The sequence below is a fragment of the Scyliorhinus canicula genome, chromosome 19 (genome assembly GCF_902713615.1).
Source record: "Scyliorhinus canicula chromosome 19, sScyCan1.1, whole genome shotgun sequence".
NCBI lineage: Eukaryota > Metazoa > Chordata > Chondrichthyes > Carcharhiniformes > Scyliorhinidae > Scyliorhinus > Scyliorhinus canicula.
This window is the reverse complement of record NC_052164.1, coordinates 56,279,138-56,296,356: the sequence shown is the minus strand read 5'-3', so window position 1 is coordinate 56,296,356 and position 17,219 is coordinate 56,279,138. Positions and strand designations below refer to the sequence as shown.

The 17,219-nt window shown below is 45.5% G+C and overlaps 1 protein-coding gene across 1 annotated transcript in view; it reads right to left on the bottom strand.

The window, feature by feature from the left end:
* LOC119954304 (poly(U)-specific endoribonuclease-like) overlaps window positions 1-17,219 on the bottom strand; it is a 114,588-nt gene that overhangs the window by 49,046 nt on the left and 48,323 nt on the right. Inside the window, exons 4-5 of the mRNA XM_038779415.1 lie at window positions 15,446-15,611; window positions 2,561-2,763 (exon numbers count right to left, since the gene is read on the bottom strand). Of these exons, the coding sequence (XP_038635343.1) occupies window positions 2,561-2,763; window positions 15,446-15,611 (369 nt within the window). The remainder of the gene's footprint in view (window positions 1-2,560; window positions 2,764-15,445; window positions 15,612-17,219) is intronic.

The following is a 17,219-nucleotide window of genomic DNA, read 5'->3' as shown; positions in this document are numbered from 1 at the left end:
GGCCTGGCAGACAGCCACAAAGTGGCCTTTCTTCACGCAGCCCTTGCAGGTTGCGGAACGGGCTGGGCAACATTGTCAGGGGTGCTTCGCCTGGCCACAAAAATAGCAGCGGCGCCCTGCGGGTTTTTTGGGGAGCCCTGCGGCGCAGGCTTGGGGGGAGTCCGAGTCCGTGGGGGAGAGAGACGCTGAGTTCCACGCTGCCCAGGGGGCTGCCGCGCAGTCGGGGACGTATGAGCGTGCGTTTCTGTTCGTGACCTCTGGGGAGGTAGCGAAGGACCGTGCCTCCAAGAGGCTCAAGGTTTCTCTTTTAAACAGCCTCTGGTGGATCTGTGGGGACTGCATGCCTGCAACAAAGGTGTCTCGGATGAGGAGTTCCGTGTGCTCATTAGCAGACACTTGTGGGCAGCCGCAGTTCCTCCCCAGTACAAGGAGGGCATGGTAAAAATCGTCCAGTGACTCACCAGGGATCTGCTGCCTTGTGGCTAGTAAGTCCCGAGCGTAGACTTGATTTACCAGCCGGTCAAAGTGTCCTTTGAGCAGGTCCATGGCTGCGTCATAGACGGTCGTGTCCCCGATGAGCGTGTAGATGGCGGTGCCGATGCACGAGTGGAGGATGTGTAGTTTCTACTCCTTCGTCGGTACGTATTCCGCCGTACTAAGGTAGCTGTTGAAACAAGCCAGCCAGTGCTTAAATGTGGCTGTTGCATTCGCTGCGTGGGGGCTGAGTCGTAGACACTCCAGCTTGATGCGGAGCTCCATCCTTTAAAATCTTGTAGATTACATTGATGCGCGAGTAATGAACACAGAAACGAAGGAGTAGTCCGAATCGAAGGCTTTAACCTACAAGAAGTGTGCCCAGCAGCAGGAGTACAGAAATAACGGTGGCTGCTGGGAAACACGGGTTCTTATACTCCGCCTCGTAGGCGGAGCTACCTTCCTCTCGACCAATGAGAAGACAACACTTGGGCCAATGGGCAGTGAGCCTTCTACACCAATAGCAACTCACACTCCCAGGTACCGTAGTACCTCTAGTCATACTACCACATACAGCTGCAATATGACCTCATGGCTCCGAAACTCAATCCCTCTACCAATAAAACACACCATACGCCTTCTTAACAACCCAATCAACCTGGGTGGCAACTTTCAGGGATCTATGTACATGGGCACCGAGATCTCTCTGCTCATCCACACTACCAAGAATCTTACCATTAGCCCAGTACTCTGTCTTCCTGTTACTCCTTCCAAAATGAATCACCTCACATTTTTCTGCATTAAACTCCATTTGCCACCTCTCAGCCCAGCTCTGCAGCTTTTCTATGTCCCTCTGTAACCTGCAACATCCTTCCACACTGTCCACAACTCCACTGACTTTAGTGCCATCTGCAAATTTACTCACCCATCCTTCTACGCCCTCCTCCAGGTCATCTATAAAAATGACAAACAGCAGTGGCCCCAAAACAGATCCTTGTGGTACACCACTAGTAACTGAACGCCAGGCTGAACATTTCCCATCAACCATCACCCTCTGTCTTCTTACAGCGAGCCAATTTCTGATCCAAACTGCTAAATCACCCTGAATCCCATGCCTCCGTATTTTCTGCAATAGCTGACCGTGGGGAACCTTATCAAACGCTTTACTGAAATCCATATACACCACATCAACTGCTTTACCCTCATCCACCTGTTTGGTCACCTCAAAGAACTCAATAAGGTTTGTGAGGCACAACCTACCCTTCACAAAACCGTGTTGGCTATCCCTAATCAAATTATTCCTTTCTAGATGATTATAAATCCTATCTCTTATAATCCTTTCCAAGACATTGCCCACAACAGAAGTAAGGCTCACTGATCTGTAGTTATTGGGGTTGTCTCTACTCCCCTTCTTGAACAAGGGGACAACATTTGCTATCCTCCAGTCTTCTGGCACTATTACTGTAGACAATGACGACATAAAGATCAAAGCCAAAGGCTCTGTAATCTCCTCCCTAGCTTCCCAGAGAATCCTAGGATAAATTCCATCCAGCCCAGGGGACTTATCTATTTTCACACTTTCCAGAATTGCTAACACCTCCTCCTTATGAACCTCAAGCCCGTATAGTCTAGTAGCCTGTATCTCAGTATTCTCTTTGACAATAGTGTCTTTTTCCTGTGTGAATACTGATGAAATATATTCATTTCGTGCCTCTACTATCTCCTCGGACTCCACGCACAATTTTCCACTACTGTCCTTGGCTGGCCCTACTCTTACCCTAGTCATTCTTTAATTCCTGACATACCTATAGAAAGTTTTAGGGTTTTCCTTGATTCTACCTGCCAAAGACTTCTCATGTCCTCTCCTAGCTCTTCTTAGCTCTCTCTTTAGGTCCTTCCGAGCTAACTTGGGGACCTGTGTACCTGTACGCAGGTCTCCCTCTTCATCTTCCCCTCTTAGTATATTCCCATTTATTGTGTACCTCACATGACCACGCACTTCTCTGTGTTAAATTCTATCACCACTTTATCGCACACTCCACCGATCCATCTATATAGTTTTGAAAGAATGTGATCAAACACTTACTCTTTGACAGCAGAATCCTGTACAGTTTGTCCATGACAGCAGTCTTCATAACCTCACTGATAAACACATCTTGTTCTTCCAGCTGTTCCATTGTGAACTTTTCTGAAATGCCAGTCATTCGGTTGTAGTTGTTTAAGAGTGCAATGAATGCAGCAAATGTTGGTTTTGAGAACAGGACCTCTTCATTCACGTAGGCAAAAAGTCTAAATAGGAAAAGCAAAAAGAGCTGTGAGATTAGATAGTGTTATAGGTCAGGGTTTAGAGAATCCCAAAGTGTATCATGGAGTTCACCTGACCCACAACTTTTAATAGATTACGGTATGGCGAGCACACGGCCCACTCTACAGGTGTGGTACAGCAGAAAATGGACAAGTATTTATTTAAAACAAAACAATGTTTATTCTATGAACTCAAGTTAACCTCTCTAAAACACAGTGAACATCTTAGCAACCAGTAAATCAAATACACCCCCCCCCCAAAGAAATACAACACTAAGTAACCCTGTAAGCTGTCCTTCTAACATCCAAAAGACTTAACAAACCTTCAAAGAGGAGCATATTAGGTTTACACTCAATACTGAGAACTCTTACAATTCTGGGTTCACCAAATGATCCATAGATAGTCTTTGGATGGCAGAGATCAACAGTGCAGCCCTTTGTTTTAACTCCAGATACAGCTCACTGAAAAAACACAGACACACCCAAGCTTTTCTCAAACTGAAACTAAAAAGCAGAAGTAGAGCTCAGCTCCACCCACACTCTGACATCACTCCAGTGACATGAGCAGCACTATTTTTTAAAGGTACATTTCTTAAACATCCATTTCTTAAAGGTGCTCTCACATGAGCATAGTTCTGTAAGTTTTCGGAAATTTGTAGAAAAAGAACAAAGAATGATACAGCACAGGTACTTTGGCCTTCCAAGTCTGTACTGGCCATGATACCATCGTTTGCCAAAACCCTGAGTACTTCCTTGTGCCATATTCCTCTGTACCCATCCGATCCATATGTTTGTCAAGATGTCTTTTGAATGCCGTTAATGTACCTGCTTTCACAACCTCCCCTGGCAAAGTGTTCCAGGCACTCACTACCCTCTGAGTAAAAAACCTGCCTCGCACATCTCCTCTAAACTTTGCCCCACATAAACTTATGCCCCCTGGTGACTGACGCCTCCACTCTGGGAAAGAGTGCCTGCCCATCCACTCTTGCCTCCATGCCTCTCATAATCTTGTGACCTCTATCAGGTCACCCCTCAACCTTTGTCTTTCTAATGAAAACAGTCCAAGTCTATTCAGCCCCTCCATATAGCTAACACCCTCCAGACCAGGCAACATCCTGGTAAACCTCCCCTGTACCCTCACCAAAGCCTCCACATCCTTCTGGTAGTGTGGCGACCAGGATTGTGCGCAATATTCCAAGTGTGGCCTTATCAAGGTTCAACCAAAGCATGACTTGCCGGTTTTTATACTCGATGCCCCATCCAATGAAGGCAAGCATTCTGTATGCCTTCTTGACTACCTTGTCCATTTGTGTTGCCACCTTCAAAGATCTGTGGACCTGCACGCACAGATGTCTTTGACTTTAATACCCATGCTACTTATTGAATCCAGACAGAGCGACCACAAGGAAGCGATGACAAAGACAAAACAAGAAGGTTTAATCACACAGCACTGCTATCTCTAATTCCACTTCCCGATGGGTTTTTATGCCCGCGAGGCTTCCCGTGTTAACGGGAAGCCCCGCCCACTCGCTGGAAAAGCTCGTATTCATTTGAGGCCACGGGGAACCTTAACAGTCTGCACCCTGAGACTCTTGTCATAGAATTTACAGTGCAGAAGGAGGCCATTCGGCCCATCGAGTCTGCACCGGCTCTTAGAAAGAGCACCCTACCCAAGATCAACACCTCCACCCTATCCCCAAAACCCAGTAACCCCACCCAACACGAAGGGCAATTTTAGACACTAAGGGCAATTTATCATGGCCAGTCCACCTAACCTACACATCTTTGGACTGTGGGAGGAAACCGGAGCACCCGGAGGAAACCCACAAATTCCACACTGGTCTTTGGTAACCATTGAATAATAGAATCATCCCATTGTTTTAGAAGAACGCCATTTAGCCCATTAAGTCTGTGCTGGTTCTCTGAACAAATGTCCCCATCCTCAATAATGGAGAAGCCTAGCACATTAGTGTAAAAGAGAAGGCTGAAACATTCACAACAATCGTCAGCCAGAATTCATAGAATCATAGAATTTACAGTGCAGAAGGAGGCCATTTGGCCCATCAAGTCTGCACTGGCCCTTGGAAAGAGCATCCTACTTAAACCCACGCCTCCACCCTATCCCCATAACCCAGTAACCCTACCTAACCTTTTGGACACTAAGGGGCAATTTAGCTTGGCCAATCCACCTAACCTGCACATCTTTGGGCTGTGGGAGGAAACCGGAGCACCCGGAAGAAACCCACGCAGACGCGAGGAGAAAGTGCAAGCTCCACACAATCACCAGTGGCCAGATTTCAACCCGAGACCCTGGGGCTGTGAGGCAGCAGTGTTAGCCACTGTGCCACTGAGTGGATCATTAATCTTGGCTTCTTCTTGAGGTCCCCAGTATCACAGATGTCAGTCTTCAGCCAATTTGATTAATTCCACGTGATATCTAGAAACGGCAGATGGCACTGGATACTGCAAAGGCTAAGGGCTCTGACAATATTCTGGCAATAGAACTGAAGACTGGTGCTTCAGAACTTGCTATGCCCCTAGCCAAGCTGTTCCAGCACAGCTACAACACTGGCATCTATCTGGCAATGTGGAAAGTTGCCCAGGTATGTCCTGCACACAAAAAACAGGACAAATCCAACCCGGCCAATTACTGCCCTATCAGTCTACTCTACATCATCAGTAAAGTGATGGAAGGGGTCATTAACAGTGCTTTCAAGGAACACTTATTCAACAGTAACCTGCTCACTGATGCTCAGTTTGGGTTCCGCCAGGGTCATTCAAATCCTGACCACATTGCAGCCTTGGTTCAAACATGGTTGTGGTTTTGGAAGTCAATCATCTCAGCTCCAGGACACCACTACATGAGTTCCTCAGCTTGGTCTCCTTGTCCTAACCATCTTCATCTGCTTCATCAATGGCCTTTCTTCTATCATAACGTCAGTGTGGAGATGTTATCTGATGAAAGCACGATGTTCAACACCATTCATGACTCCTCAGATACTGAAGCAGTCCATGTCCAAATGCAGCATGGCCTGGACAATATCCCAGCTTGGGTTGACAAGTGGCAATTTCCAATAATACCACACAAGTGCCAGGCCATGACCATCTCCAACTAGAATTAATCTAACCATCGCCCTTTGACATTCAGTGGCATTACCTTAGCTAAATGCCCCACTATCAACATCCTTGGGGTGACCATTGATCAGAAACTGAGCTTGACCACTCAAAAAAATACTGTAGCTACAAGAACAGGTCAGAGGCTAAGAATCCTGTGGTAAATAACTCACCTCCTGATGCTCCAAAAATCTGCCATTCTGCTAGTCTATCTATGCCCTGGAGTAGTCGACTGCTAGCATTCTCACTGTTTGCGACACTTTCCAATTTGGTATCATTGATACATTTTGAAGTTTTACTCTTGTATTCCAATACTAAGTCATTGAGATATAACAAATAAAAATATGCTCCTGACACTGGCCTTTGGCAGCCACCATTGCTTAATATCTTCCAGTCTGAAACACAACCTTGACAATGACTCACTGTTTTCAACCCTTCACCCAATATTTTAGCCAAGCTGACACTGGCCTTCCTATTCCATGAGATCCAATTCTGTTAAGCAGCCTTTTATATGGAACTTTGATAAATTCCTTCTTAAAATTCATTGAGACAACATCCACCACATTCCCTTCAACAGCCTTCTGTATTATTTAATCAGAAAATTCAATTAGTTTAGTCATGCGTGATCTGTCTTTTATGAATCCATGCTGGCTCTCTTTAATTAACTCAAATCTCCCAAAATTCCTGTTGCTTTTCCCCCAAATTATTGTTTCTGAAATCTTACCCACTGTTGATGTTATAATGACCAGCCTGTAGCTACTGGAAATGTCCTGACATACTTTCTTGAATAAGGGTGTCACCATCCTCTGGCACCTCTTCCATATAATCAGGCCAGATGTCTTTCATGCATCGGTGCAGACTCAATGGGCCGAAGGGCCGCTTCTGCACTGTATCATTATGTGATCCTGTGTGATTCTTTGGTATAGGGAAGACTGGAAGATTATGACGAACCTTTTGCTGTTTGCATCATTGCTTTAGAGTTTTAGGATGCAAGTCATCCAAACTACCTTATCCACTGTGAGCATTACCAGCTTTTGCTGTGCATCCTGTCTATCAATTTTTACTTTGTTCATTACCTATACCTCTCCACTTTGACTGATGTCAGAATTTTCTTTTTGAGTATTAAGAACAAACGCCACCCTGAAAAGTGTCAGCCCAACCAGAGAGCCAGTTGCTCAGAAACCTCCAGGAGTGAGGTAGAATGGAAACCAGAAGCCTAGAGCAGGTTATCTAGAAAAAATTAGAAAGTGATAAAAATTCAGTTGACGGAAGGGAATCCTCGCCAAGGAAATGCCTGAGATTGTGGAGGCTGTCCTGCACACGATCATTCTCTGATTTAAAACAAATTCCCCAAGGTCGGCTGCTTTTAGGCTGCCTGCATTCATCTGGCGTTGACCTCACAGGCATGCTAACAGGTTACTAACATGGTCCTTAACGAGATATTTCAATATTCCGATTGGCTTCCACTTCCTTGTGGCCGGAGCTGCTCACGGTTCATTCTGTTGTCAGTAAATTTCGCCAATAGCAGAACCTGGTTGGGAAGCTGATCCACCAGAACGTCCAATAATTTTACTAATCCCAGTACCTTGCTCCCACCTCCCAGCTCAGGTTAAATTCTCTTCATTGATTCAGTGGCTGTGGAGCACAGTCTGTGGTGGGAACTGAAGACTGGTTGGAATTATTGAAGTTCTTTGTGGATGTAATAACTTTGATTTAACACCAGAACACCTGTGTGGGATTCAATTTTATTGCCCTCAAAATGAATTTGAAATTCACAATGCAATGGTAACTCTTCCCCAGACGATCCTTTACTGTAAGACCATTAATTAATCCCATCTAAAATAGCCTTCTCCCTGGTTGAATTGACAACATATTTTTCCAAGAAACAATCTCTGATACATTGTATAAACTTTCTCGAGAGGCTATTCTTGCCAATTTGATTAATCCAATCTATATGCTGGTTTAGCACACTGGGGTAAATCATTGGCTTTTAAAGCAGACCAAGGCAGGCGAGCAGCACGGTTCAATTCCTGTACCAGCCTCCGGAATGTGGCGACTAGAGGCTTTTCACAGTAACTTCATTGAAGCCTACTTGTGACAAAAAGTGATTTTCATTTCATATGCACATTAAAATCACCATGATTATTGTCATAGCTTTCTTAACAGAACACAATGTATCCTCTTTTATACTGTGTCCTACTATGGAACTACGATGAGGGAACCTATAGATTACTCCAACCAGGGACTGTCCAAAAGGTTAGGTGGGGCTATGGGGGTAGGGTGGAGGTAGTGGGCTTAAGTAAGGTGCTCTTTCCAAGGGCCAGTGCAGACTCGAAGGGCTGAATGGCCTTCTTCTGCACTATAAATTCTATCATTCTATGATTGTTTCCCTTGCTACTTCTTATTTCTACACGGACTAAATCTATGGTTTAATTTCCAGTGCCAATATTATTTCTCACTACAGCCCTTCCATTACGAACAAAGCTACACCACCTTCTTCTCCTTTTTGCCTATCCTTCCAAAACACTGAGTACATTTGGATATTCAACTTCCGTACCTGGTCTCCTTGTAACCCTGTATCAGAAATCACAATCAAATCATACTCTATTGTCTCTACTTGCGCTGTTAACTCAATAATGTTATTCCAAGTATTTGTTGCTGGGACCAAACGTGAATCCAGGGGTTTCACAGGGGGAGGATGGCAGGCCTTGTTAAGAGATTGGGAGTGAAGACGAGAGGGGGCCAGGGTACAAAGGCCAAACACGCAGGGGAACCTGGAGGAAGTTGCACCTTGGAGGGGCCTTCCATTGGGCACATGCGGCCCGTTATTGGGGGGTGAATCCTCACTGCTGTCGGTCTGGACACTTTGCATGGGCCTCTCCTATTGCCAGTTAAGTGCAAGTAGTGTTAGGATGAAAGTTCATTAATTGCTACTTAATGACCTCAATTGGCCTACACAGTTGTGGTGCATGGCCTCAGAGTGTGGTGTATGCAGACAGATTATCTGAGAGTGTTGTACAAACCTAGTCACTGTCTGAGAGTGCGGTGGAGACACTGTCACTGTGTGAGAATGATGGAGACAGTGTCACTAAGAGTATGGTGGAGACAGTGTCACTGTCTGAGAGTGTGGTGTAGGCACAGTTGCTGTCTGAGAGTATTGTGTTGGCACAGTCGCAGTATGGGAGTATGGCGGAGGCACAGTCACAGTTTGAGAGTGTGGTGGAGGCACAATCATTGTGTGAGAGTGTGATGTAGGCACAGTCACAGTCTGAGAGTGCGGTGTAGACACAGTTACTGTGAGAGTGTGGTCTTGGCACAGGCACTGTTTGAGAGTATGGTAGTGACAGAGTCACTGTCTGAGAGTATAGTGGGTGCACCGTCACTGTCTGAGTGTGGTGGAGGGAGAGTCACTGTCTGACAGTGTGGTGGAGGAAGAGTGATTGTCTGACAGTGTCGTGGTGGCAGAGTCACTGTCTGAGAGTGTGGTGGATGCAGAGTCACCGTCTGAGAGTGCGGTGGATGGAGAGTCACTGTCTGAGAGTGTGATGGACACAGGCATACTGTCTGAGGGTGTGGTGGATGCAGAGTCACCGTCTGAGAGTGCGGTGGATGGAGAGTCACTGTCTGAGAGTGCGATGGACACAGGCATACTGTCTGAGGGTGTGGTGGATGCAGAGTCGCCGTCTGAGAGTGCGGTGGATGGAGAGTCACTGTCTGAGAGTGTGATGGACACAGGCATACTGTCTGAGGGTGTGGTGGATGGAGAGTCACTGTCTGAGAGTGTGGTGGAGGAAGAGTGATTGTCTGACAGTGTCGTGGTGGCAGAGTCACTGTCTGAGAGTGTGGTGGATGCAGAGTCACCGTCTGAGAGTGTGATGGACACAGGCATACTGTCTGAGGGTGTGGTGGATGCAGAGTCACTGTCTGGGAGTGTGATGGATGGAGAGTCACTGTCTGGGAGTGTGATGGACACAGGCATACTGTCTGAGGGTGTGGTGGTGGTGGCGGATTCAATCATATTTGATTTAAAAACAATTGGATAATTATCAGAAGAGAAACATTTTCTGGGATATGGGTAGAACATAGAACATAGAACGATACAGCGCAGTACAGGCCCTTCGGCCCACGATGTTGCACCGACATGGAAAGTCAAAAACTAAAGGCCATCTAACCTACACTATGCCATTATCATCCATATGCTTATCCAATAAACTTTTAAATGCCCTCAATGTTGGCGAGTTCACTACTGTTGCAGGTAGGGCATTCCACGGCCTCACCACTCTTTGCGTAAAAAACCTACCTCTGATGTCTGTCCTATATCTATTACCCCTCAATTTAAGGCTATGTCCCCTCGTGTTAGCCACCTCCATCCGCGGGAGAAGGCTCTCACTGTCCACCCTATCTAACCCTCTGATCATTTTGTATGCCTCTATTAAGTCACCTCTTAACCTTCTTCTCTCTAACGAAAACAACCTCAAGTTCATCAGCCTTTCCTCATAATATTTTCCCTCCATACCAGGCAACATCCTGGTAAATCTCCTCTGCACCCGTTCCAAAGTTTCCACGTCCTTCCTATAATGAGGCGACCAGAACTGTACGCAATACTCCAAATGCGGCCGGACCAGAGTTTTGTACAGCTGCAACATGACCTCATGGCTCCGGAACTCAATCCCTCTACCAATAAAGGCCAACACACCATAGGCCTTCTTCACAACCCTATCAACCTGGGTGGCAACTTTCAGGGATCTATGTACATGGACACCGAGATCCCTCTGCTCATCCACACTGCTAAGAATCTTACCATGATGTGGAGATGCCGGCGTTGGACTGGGGTGAGCACAGTAAGAAGTCTTACAACACCAGGTTAAAGTCCAACAGGTTTGTTTCAAACACGAGCTTTCGGAGCACGGCTCCATTCACCTGAAGAAGGAGCCGTGCTCCGAAAGCTCGTGTTTGAAACAAACCTGTTGGACTTTAACCTGGTGTTGTAAGACTTCTTACAAGAATCTTACCATTAGCCAAATATTCCGCATTCCTGTTATTCTTTCCAAAGTGAATCACCTCACACTTCTCTACATTAAACTCCATTTGCCACCTCTCAGCCCAGCTCTGCAGCTTATCTATGTCCCTCTGTAACTTGCAACATCCTTCCACACTGTCTACAACTCCACCGACTTTAGTGTCGTCTGCAAATTTACTCACCCAACCTTCTGTGCCCTCCTCTAGGTCATTTATAAAAATGACAAACAGCAACGGCCCCAGAACAGATCCTTGTGGTACGCCACTCGTAACTGAACTCCATTCTGAACATTTGCCATCAACCACCACCCTCTGTCTTCTTTCAACTAGCCAATTTCTGATCCACATCTCTAAATCACCCTCAATCCCCAGCCTCCGTATTTTCTGCAATAGCCGACCGTGGGGAACCTTATCAAACGCTTTACTGAAATCCATATGCACCACATCAACTTCTCTACCCTCGTCTACCTGTTCAGTCACCTTCTCAAAGAACTCGATAAGGTTTGTGAGGCATGACCTACCCTTCACAAAACCATGCTGACTATCCCTAATCATATTATTCCTATCTAGATGATTATAAATCGTATCACTTATAATCCTCTCCAAGACTTTACCCACAACAGACGTGAGGCTCACCGGCCTATAGTTACCGGTGTTATCTCTACTCCCCTTCTTGAACAAAGGGATCACATATGCTACCCTCCAGTCCTCTGGCACTATTCCTGTAGCCAATGATGACATAAAAATCAAAGCCAAAGGCTCAGCAATCTCTTCCCTGGCTTCCCAGAGAATCCTAGGATAAATCCCATCAGGCCCCGGGGACTTATCTATTTTCACCTTGTCCAGAATTGCCAACACTTCTTCCCTACGCACCTCAATGCCATCTATTTTAATAGCCTGGGTCTCAGCATTCTCCTCCACAATATTATCTTTTTCCTGAGTGAATACTGACGAAAAGTATTCATTTAGTATCTCGCTTATCTCCTCAGCCTCCACACATAACTTCCCACCACTGTCCTTGACTGGCCCTACTCTTACCCTAGTCATTCTTTTATTCCTGACATACCTATAGAAAGCTTTTGGGTTTTCCTTGATCCTACCTAGAAGTCAGGGGTGTGAAACAAGGTGGATTCTTCTTGTAGAGAGCCTGCCTTGGTCTGCTTTAAAAGCCAGCAATTTAGCCCTGTGCTAAACCAGCCTCTGCATGCATGTTTAATAGACCTATGACTTGAAGACAACTGAGACTGTAAGCTGCCTTAATTCAAACAAGCAGATTCCAGAAGGCTGTGCTGTTTTAGACTGCGATTGGAGATTGACCGGCCTCAGTGATGACTTGATTTGATTGATGTGGCTGGTGACCCAAAAGTCTGTGCACTGCCTGATGACATAAGAACATAAGAACTAGGAACAGGAGTAGGCCATCTGGCCACTCGAGCCTGCTCTGCCATTCAATAAGATCATGGCTAATCTTTTGTGGACTCAGCTCCACTTTCCGGCCTGAACACCATAACCCTTAATCCCTTTATTCTTCAGAAGATGATGTGGAGATGCCGGAGTTGGACTGCGGTGAGCACAGTAAGAAGTCCTGAGGAAGGAGCAGTGCTCCGAAAGCTAGTGATTTGAAACAAACCTGTTGGACTTTAACCTGGTGTTGTAAGACTTCTTACTGATGACAGAAGGTGATTGGATATTATCCCACTGGAATGTTTCTCGGAGCCACGAGGTTACATTTTAGTTTCACTTTTGATTCAGCAGGTGGTATGGAGGGTTCTGATCATTTCTCTTCCAAGAGATTCAGCTAAACTCTCTCAATACGGCCACTTTGAGGACTCTCTCTCACAAGTAAGTCTGGGTGCCATCCTCTCGCAGTTGCAAAGGCTTGAGGTCAAACCACGAGCTGAAGGCAAGGTTTGAAATTAAATAAAGTGTCTCAAGAAGGAAAGAGGCCTGGAAATAAACCACAAACTAAAATGATATGAAGCCAAGGGGCCTCCCGAGAAAAGCTGTGATGCCACAGCTAAGGTATTATTTGTTGTAAACCAGAGGCTTTGATCAATCTATGAGGAAAGCCTGCTACATAACCACCTTTGGAAGCAAAGACTCTTATCTTTTGACCTTCATCCTTATTATTTTCACCCCTCTCCCGGTCTGTGTTCGTCTGTCTTATCTGTGTGGGTAGAACGTGGGACAGCTAAAGGGGAGGGGGGGGTAGTAGGTTGGCTTGTCATTATTTCATCTTTAATCTTGCTATAAATAAACAGTAATTGTGTTTCAACTTATAAACCTGGTGACTGTAATCATTGGGCAACCAAAGGCCAAAAACCTTGGGAGTTTTTCAAAGAATGTTTGGTTAATTCACTTGTGTTGTGAGTCAGGGATGAGTGGGGCTGGAATTGGCTGTGTACTAGCCCAGTGTATCGTAAGGGTCTATTATGGCATCAGAGCTCCTGGAGGCAGCAGCAATGCGTTCTTTGGCCCCCTCTAATTTAAAAATTCACGCTTATGTTTTTGTGTTTGCCGCTGTGTCTCTGGCATTTCCTTATTTTCCCTTACAATTCCTCCTGTCTCAGCCTCCCATGGACCATATTTACTTTCTCCACTCCTGTTTTGACAAACTTGTAAAAGTAGTTTGATTCTTTTTATAATTCGGACTAATTTGCTTTCATATTCTATTTTCCCCTTATAATAATAGCTTATTGTCACAAGTAGGCTTCAATTAAGTTACTGTGAAAAGTTTCTAGTCGCCACATTCCAGTGCCTGTTTGGGGAGGCTGGTACGGGAATTGAACCTATGCTGCTGGCAATGTTCTGCATTACAAGCCAGCTGTTTAGCCCACTGTGCTAAACCAACCCCTTATCTAACCCTAACTAAAGGAATTAAGTTGGATCAAAAGCAGAAGCTTTTATTGTTACCAGGAAGAGTAATGAATCTGAGGTTTGGGAGATATTTAGATACCAGCTAAAAAATTGATAAGGGAAAAATAGAATATGAAATAAATTAGTCCGATTATAAAAAGAATCAAACAACTTTTACAAGTTTGTCAAAACATGCTGGGGGTCTTGGGATAGGTGTTTTGGATGATGGAGAGGGGTCAGGGGGTGATCGGGCCTTAAAAGGAGGGTGCCTCCAGTCAGAAGGGGCCTTCTGATTGAGATTGCCTTCCTGCTCGAGGTCAAATTTTGTTTTATTCTGGCCACGCTGCCTGAACCGTCATCCACCCTAAAATAATCAGCCTAAAAAATGAGGCTGGGCAGGATAGGGCTCTTAAGTGGCAGAGTCTAAAAGCAGGAGTCACAGACTTGAGGATATGGGGCTATGGTGACACAATGGTTACCACTGCTACCTCACAGCGTCAGGGACCCAGGTTTAAATCCAACCTTGGGTGACCTTCCAACCCGATGGGCTGAATGGCTATCTCCTGCACTGTAGGGATTCTATGAATTTAGGACTGAGATGAGGAGAGGTTTCTTCAACCAGAGAGTGGTGAGCAGTAGAATTCACGACCATATAAAATAGTTGAGGCCAAACTACTGTGAAGCAGTTAGATATAGCACTTGGGGCTAAAGGGATCAAAGCATATGGGGGGAAGGCAGGAACTAGTTGCTGAGTTGGATGATCACCAATGATCATACTGGATGGTGGAGCAGGCTTAAAAGGCCAAATGGCCTCCTCCTGTTCCCATTTTCTATGTTTCGAGTGCCTTAAGTGCCTTAATTGGGGCAAGGGGGGGGCTTCCCCCCAGAGGCCATGTCCGGCCCAGTGTACAATCGCAACCAGATCCCTAAGGCAAACCTGTCCATGTAGTTTCACACTCCCCTAAACTCCCTCACCTACCTGCTTCTGGCCTTGAAGGAGTAATGAGGGACTAATGAGTGTGAGGAACCTAACCAATTAATATTAATGAAGAAAACACACTAGAGAGATCAATAGAACTGAAATCTCACAAATTTCCTGTTGCTGATGGTCTTTATCCTCGGGTGCCATAAGAATAATTGCAATTATAGCAGATATGATTCTCAAAATTCCCTAGATTGTGGAATAGTCCCATTGGATGCAAATGGATTGCGACATCGCTATTCAAGAAAAGATTGAGAGAGAAATCAGGGAACCTGTCATCAGGAAAATGATGTAATCTATTTTTTTTAATAAATTTTTTGAAAACCCAATTCAATTTAGGGTGGCCAGTCCACCTACCCTGCACATCTTTGGGTTGTGGGGGTGAGACCCACGCAGACACGGGGAGAATGTGCAAACTCCACAAGGACAGTGACCCGGGGCTGGGATTGAACCCAGATCCTCAGCGCCGTGAAGCAATGCGCCATCGTGCTACCCTCTGCAATCTATTATTGAGGAGGTGTTAACAGAGCAGTCAGCAAATCATAATATGATTACGGCAGCTGATGTACATTGACTTCCGGTCTGGCAAAGCATCAGATTTAAAACTCTCACTCAGTCTCGTGATCAATTCCCTCCATGGTCTCAGCTTTGAGAAAGCAGAGTTTTGGATGATCTCCAGTTCATGATTGCACCTACCGCTGTTGGGCGTGGTCAATCTTAGCCCCAGTCTGGGAGTTGGGAACGGAGTTTTGAAGATTCAGATGAACGTCATTCTCTGTTGCTTTGTTGGTGTCCAAGGAGTAAAGCTGCTCAGAAATGGTGAGAATTTCCTCATTGGTGAAACTGGCCCCAGAATGGCTTCCTGTAAGTTAATAAAATTCACATTGACATGTTCGAGACTGCAAGCCCTGTCTGCAAGAGGAAGAATGAGACAGAGAGCGAAAGAGAGAACGTGAGAACAAGAGAGAAAGAGAGAATAAGTGAGACTGAGCGAGAGTGAGGGAAGAGTGTAGAGATGCACAAAGGAGATGATGTCGGAATGCAAGTGCAAAGTCAGGAACTTAACTAAAGGGAAGCTCCGTTCTCTGTCTTTTCTCAACATGGAGTAGCTGGTGTGTCTCCTTCCTTTGTCGTCAAGCTCGGAAAGCTCACCAATTAACAGAGGGCCAAATGCATGGCTCAAAGAATGGAGTGGGAAGAAGGGGTTTACAATTTATGGGGCATTGGCACCAGTATTCGGGGAAGAGTCAGCTATTCCACTGGGATGGGCTACACTTGAACCAGTCTCGGACCAGTGTCCCGGCCAATAATATAACGGGCCGTGGACAGAACCTTAAATGAACAGAGTGAGGTGGGGGAGTTGAGGGCTGGGTTCAGCAGACAAAGCTTTGGTAAAGGGAGATTTGGAAATCCAAAGGAGAGAGATTGATGTAATGGGACAGGATAGTGATGTTGATAAAGACAAGCAGAGTGGGTCAGGAAAGGACAGGGGATTTAACATAATAGCAGCAAATAAGGTCATTGCAGAGAACAGAATTGAAAAAGAGTTATGTAACCGAATGCATAAAATTTCTGTAATAAGATAAATGAACCAATGGCACAAATAGAGGTACATAATTTAGATCGAATCACGATTACAGAGAGATAGTTACAAGGTCGGGAAATAAATATTCCAGGATACACAATATTTCAGAAAGAGGGACAGAATGCAAAGGAGTCCTGGGATATGATTAATTCCACCCTCGGCATCTAAAAGGGATATCTGCAGAGATAGTGGATGTGCTAGCAATGATTTTCCAAAATTTCTTAGATTCAGGAACAGTTCCAGAGGATTGGAAGAAGGACAGGTTGCACCTGAACAGCAGCAGAGTCAATGTCCTCACAGGGGTATTCACAAGTACTGTGGAGGGAGGTTTAAATAGAGTGGCAGGGGCATGGAAACCTGAGAGGGAATGACACAAGAGAGGGAAACAAAAATCAAAGATAGAAATGAAACATAGAAAAGTAGAAATTAAAAGTGGAAGGCAGAGGAAACGGGTCTAACAGCCAAAAGAACAATACTGTAATACAAAACAAAGTGTAAAAATGTTAAAAAGACAAATCTAAAAGGCTTGTATCTGAATGAACAGAGCATTTTAAATAGAACATAGAACAGTACAGCACAGAACAGGCCCTTCGGCCCTCAATGTTGTGCCGAGCAATGATCACCCTACTCAAACCCACGTATCCACCCTATACCCGTAACCCAACAACCCCCCCCTTAACCTTACTTTTTAGGACACTACGGGCAATTTAGCATGGCCAATCCACCTAACCCGCACATCTTTTTGGACTGTGGGAGGAAACCGGAGCACCCGGAGGAAACCCACGCACACAGGGGGAGGACGTGCAGACTCCACACAGACAGTGACCCAGCTGGGAATTGAACCTGGGACCCTGGAGCTGTGAAGCATTTATGCTAACCACCATG